Source organism: Tupaia chinensis, unplaced genomic scaffold (assembly GCF_000334495.1).
Source record: "Tupaia chinensis unplaced genomic scaffold, TupChi_1.0 Scaffold000067_1, whole genome shotgun sequence".
NCBI lineage: Eukaryota > Metazoa > Chordata > Mammalia > Scandentia > Tupaiidae > Tupaia > Tupaia belangeri.
In genome coordinates, this window is record NW_006159526.1 from 794,422 (window position 1) to 799,120 (window position 4,699).

Sequence of the window (4,699 nt, forward strand, 5' to 3'; positions counted from 1 at the left end):
GGGCTAGAGTCGAGTGCTGGGCTGCGTGAGAAGGGGCGGGGCTTGGACTGGGGGGGGGAGGAACCCGGGTGGGCAGCGGAGGCCTTTGAGCTGTCCCAGAAGAGGGCTCCAAGGCCCCGTGGGATATCCGGGAAAGGGCTAGGTGATGGGGACCAGTCCAGGATTGAAGGAGGGCCCGCGGCTAGAGGGCATTAGTGACCGGGGAGGGACTTAGGGCGTGAAAAGAGAGGTAATTAAGTTCAAGTAGGGGAAAATCTAGTGATGCGTGTAAAGAATTAGGGTAGTGAGTGGGGGCTTGATGTGAAAAGGTACAAGGAAATGGCTACTCCTGAAGGGAAGGTTCAGAGCTAAGGGAGAGTTCCAAGTGTGAAGAATGGGGGAGATGACTGTGAAGAGGAGCTTAACCAATGTGTCGGGGGCGGGGAGGTGGGTACCCTTGGATTGAGTTGAGAGAGGTCTCTGTGTACAATGAAGGGTTAACGTAAGGGTTTCTAGGTGTCTTTAGAATAGCTAGGGATAAGTAGGGCTTTTTTTTTAATTATTATTTTTTAAGTACAGATAGCTAATTAGGCTTTGGTGAAAATGGGATTTGAGTGAGGGAGAATGAGGTGGTGAGAGATCTGTGTGCTGGGGTAGAGGACGTGGGTGTTCCTGGAATGAGAATGAGCTGTTAGGTTGATAAGAGGTTGGGGGTCTGGGTGTCCCTAGAGTAGTAAACTGTTGAGAGGGGTTTGGGTGTGAGGAAGGGGTCTTGTCTGCTAGATTAGTGTGTGATGGGGATTAACCCCAAGGGGATTTGGGCAGTGAGAAGTGTCATTGTAAAGGAAAGTTTGGTTATCCCTAAAGTGGGCTAGAGTGTGTGCGGATGCTTTTTAGAAGAGGAATCTGGGCATACCTATTGGATCGTCAGAAAAGTCATGAAGTGTTATTCTGTGCAAAAATGTGTCATGCCTTTTCCAACGACCCAATAGAGTGGGCTAAGGTTGGGGTTTTTTGTGAAGGGAGAGAAGCTTAGGTTAATATGAAGAGAGGGTACGGCGGGTGGATGTGTATGAAGAAGAGGGGTTTAAGTCAATATGAAGAGAGAACCTGGGTATCCCAGAGGGAATTACAATTGTAGATTTGGTCTTAGTACAGAAAAGAAGAGATTAGTGTGAAGAATATCTTTAGGGGCCGGCAAGTAGTGTGGTGGTTAAGGGCGCTGGGCTCCCACATGACCAACCACGGTTCAAGTCCCCGGACCTGGTGGCTTGCTTTCTCACTTTCCCTCTCTCTCTCTCTCTGTCCCCCTCGGGTCAAATAAAAATAAATAAAGTTAAAATGATAAAAAAAATTATTTTTTAAAAAAAGTGTCTTTATACCCTAGTGGAGGCTGGCAGCTGGCATGGTGGTTGGGGTGCAGGACTCCCACATGGACACCCACAGTTCAAGTTTCAGACCTGGTGGCTTGCTTTCCCACTTTCTCTTTCTCTGGTCAAATTTCAAATAATAATGAAATGAAATATGCCCTAGAGGCACAGGTTAGGGTGGTAGGAAGGATCTAGGTATGAAGGAAGGGTTAATCTTCTGTAAAGGTCTGAGTATTCTGAATAGTGGTGTGTGAGGAATGTGAGAGAGGGCCTTGATTTGTAGAGGGAGTTCAGTGATTCGCAGGGGTTGGGCGGGGGTATCTGGATATTATGAGAAAGTGAGTAATGCAGGAAAATTCTAAATGGAGATTGGGCCAATGTGAGTAAATTTGTGGGGAAAGGATAGTTTGATGTGAGGAATCTGGGCACCAGAGAATGTTGATGTATAGTAGTGGTTATATATGTGTAAAATAGAGGGGTCATACCACGAGAAGGTGCCGAAAGTGGCGTGCAGAACACTGGGACAGTATGAGTGGTCTGGATGTAAAAGGTCTGAGAACTTTTACAGAGGCCATGGGAAGGAGGAATGGATTAAGGCCTATGTGAGAATTTTTCTGAGTATCTTGGAGAGGAAATTGGAGCTTTGTGAGGTGGTAAGGAGAGGACACCGGTTCTTGTGTAATGGGTGGGACTTGGGGCCTGCTGTGAGGTGTGGGAGATGAGAGAATTGGGCAGGTTACAAGGATATGAGTAGATTCAGAGGTGAGTCTTGGGGTGGTTTCCCCAAGAAGGGAATGCCAGGAAGATGTTGTTTGAGGCTTTTATACTGTGTGTTGAGAGAAAGGATTTTTGAGAAGAGGTGAGAGTAGGAAAATATAAGGAAGAGAGAGAAATAGATCTAAGGTATTGGGAAGTGGAGGTGATAAAGGGGAAAGAGCCGTCCTTGGAAGGACTGAGAAAGCAGTAGCCTAACTGATTTGTCCCCGCTTTCCTCTCTTCCAGCCCAAGGCCTTGCTGCTGCCATGACTGAGGAGTCAGAGGAGACAGTCCTGTACATTGAGCACCGCTATGTCTGCTCTGAGTGCAACCAGCTCTACGGATCCCTGGAGGAGGTGCTCATGCACCAAAACTCTCATGTGCCCCAGCAGCACTTTGAGCTGGTCGGTGTGGCTGACCCTGGAGTCACTGTGGCCACAGAAACAGCTTCAGGCACAGGTCTCTATCAGACCCTGGTGCAGGAGAGCCAGTACCAGTGCCTGGAATGTGGGCAATTGCTGATGTCACCCACCCAGCTGCTGGAGCACCAGGAGCTGCATCTGAAGATGATGGCACCCCAGGAGACAGTGCCTGCTGAGCCACCACCCAAAGCACCCCCACTGAGCTCCAGCACCATCCACTATGAATGTGTGGATTGTAAGGCTCTCTTTGCCAGCCAGGAGCTCTGGTTGAATCACCGGCAGACGCACCTCCGGGCCACACCCACTAAGGCTCCCGCCCCAGTTGTCTTGGGGTCACCAGTTGTCCTAGGGTCCCCTATGGGCCAGGCTCGTGTGGCTGTAGAGCACTCATACCGGAAGGCAGAAGAGGGTGGGGAAGGGGCAGCTGTCCCATCTGCAGCTGCCACCACCACTGAGGTGGTGACTGAGGTGGAGTTGCTGCTCTACAAGTGTTCTGAGTGCTCCCAGCTCTTCCAGCTACCAGCTGACTTCCTGGAGCACCAGGCCACCCATTTTCCTGCTCCTGCCCCAGAGTCTGAGGAGCCTGCTTTACAGCAGGAGACCCTGACCTCATTACCTGCAGAAGTACCTGTGTCTCAGCCTGAACCCCTGTCAGCCTCTGATCATAGTTATGAACTACGCAATGGTGAAGCCATTGGGCGCGATCGCCGGGGGCGCAGGGCCAGGAGGAATAACAGTGGAGAGTCGGGAGGAACAGCCACCCAAGAGCTGTTCTGCTCAGCCTGTGACCAGCTCTTTCTCTCACCCCACCAACTGCAGCAGCACCTGCGGAGTCATCGGGAAGGTGTCTTTAAGTGCCCTCTGTGCAGTCGTGTCTTCCCTAGTCCTTCCAGTCTGGACCAGCACCTTGGAGACCACAGCAGTGAGTCACACTTCTTATGTGTAGACTGTGGCCTGGCCTTCAGCACAGAGGCCCTCCTCCTGACCCATCGGCGAGCCCACACCCCGAACCCTCTGCATTCGTGTCCATGTGGAAAGACCTTTGTTAACCTCACCAAGTTCCTTTATCATCGGCGTACCCATGGAGCAGGGGGTGTCCCTCTGCCCACAACCCCAGTCCCACCAGAGGAGCCTGTCATCGGTTTCTCTGAGCCAGCCCCAGCAGAGACTGGAGAGCCAGAGGCCCCAGAACCTCCTGTGTCTGAGGAGACCTCAGCAGAACCTGCTACTCCAGGAACCTACCGCTGCCTCCTCTGCAGCCGTGAATTTGGCAAGGCATTGCAGCTAACCCGGCACCAGCGTTTTGTGCACCGGCTGGAGCGGCGCCATAAATGCAGCATTTGTGGCAAGATGTTTAAGAAAAAGTCCCATGTGCGTAACCACCTGCGCACACACACAGGAGAACGGCCCTTCCCTTGCCCTGACTGCTCTAAGCCCTTCAACTCGCCTGCCAATCTGGCTCGCCACCGGCTCACCCACACTGGGGAGCGACCCTACCGGTGTGGGGACTGTGGCAAAGCTTTTACACAAAGTTCTACTCTAAGACAGCACCGCCTAGTGCATGCCCAACACTTCCCCTACCGCTGCCAAGAATGTGGGGTACGTTTTCACCGCCCTTACCGCCTTCTCATGCACCGTTACCACCACACAGGCGAGTACCCCTACAAGTGTCGTGAATGCCCTCGCTCTTTCTTGCTGCGTCGACTACTAGAAGTACACCAGCTTGTGGCCCATGCCGGGCGTCAGCCCCACCGCTGCCCATCTTGTGGAGCTGCCTTCCCCTCCTCGCTGCGACTCCGTGAGCACCGCTGTGCAGCTGCTGCCACCCAAGCCCCACGGCGCTTTGAGTGTGGCACCTGTGGCAAGAAAGTGGGCTCAGCTGCTCGGCTACAGGCACACGAGGCAGCTCATGCGGCCGCTGGACCTGGAGAGGTCCTGGCCAAGGAGCCCCCAGCTCCTCGGGCCCCACGGGCCTCTCGCACACCAGTTACTCCCCCCGCAGCGCTTGGAAGCACTGCCACTGCAGCCCCTGCAGCCCCTTCCCGACGCCGGGGCCTGGAATGCAGTGAGTGCAAAAAACTGTTCAGCACAGAGACATCGCTGCAGGTGCACCGGCGCATCCACACGGGCGAGCGGCCATACCCATGTCCAGACTGGGGCAAGGCCTTCCGG

At 53.4% G+C, this 4,699-nt stretch overlaps 1 protein-coding gene across 1 annotated transcript in view; it reads left to right on the plus strand.

Annotated features, from left to right (window-relative positions):
- Positions 1 to 30: 30 nt before the first annotated feature.
- Positions 31 to 4,699, plus strand: part of ZNF574 (zinc finger protein 574) — a 5,670-nt gene continuing 1,001 nt past the window's right edge. The window contains exons 1-2 of the mRNA XM_006142001.3: positions 31 to 426; positions 2,352 to 4,633. Coding sequence (XP_006142063.1) covers positions 408 to 426; positions 2,352 to 4,633 — 2,301 coding nt within the window. The 5' untranslated portion in view covers positions 31 to 407. The remainder of the gene's footprint in view (positions 427 to 2,351; positions 4,634 to 4,699) is intronic.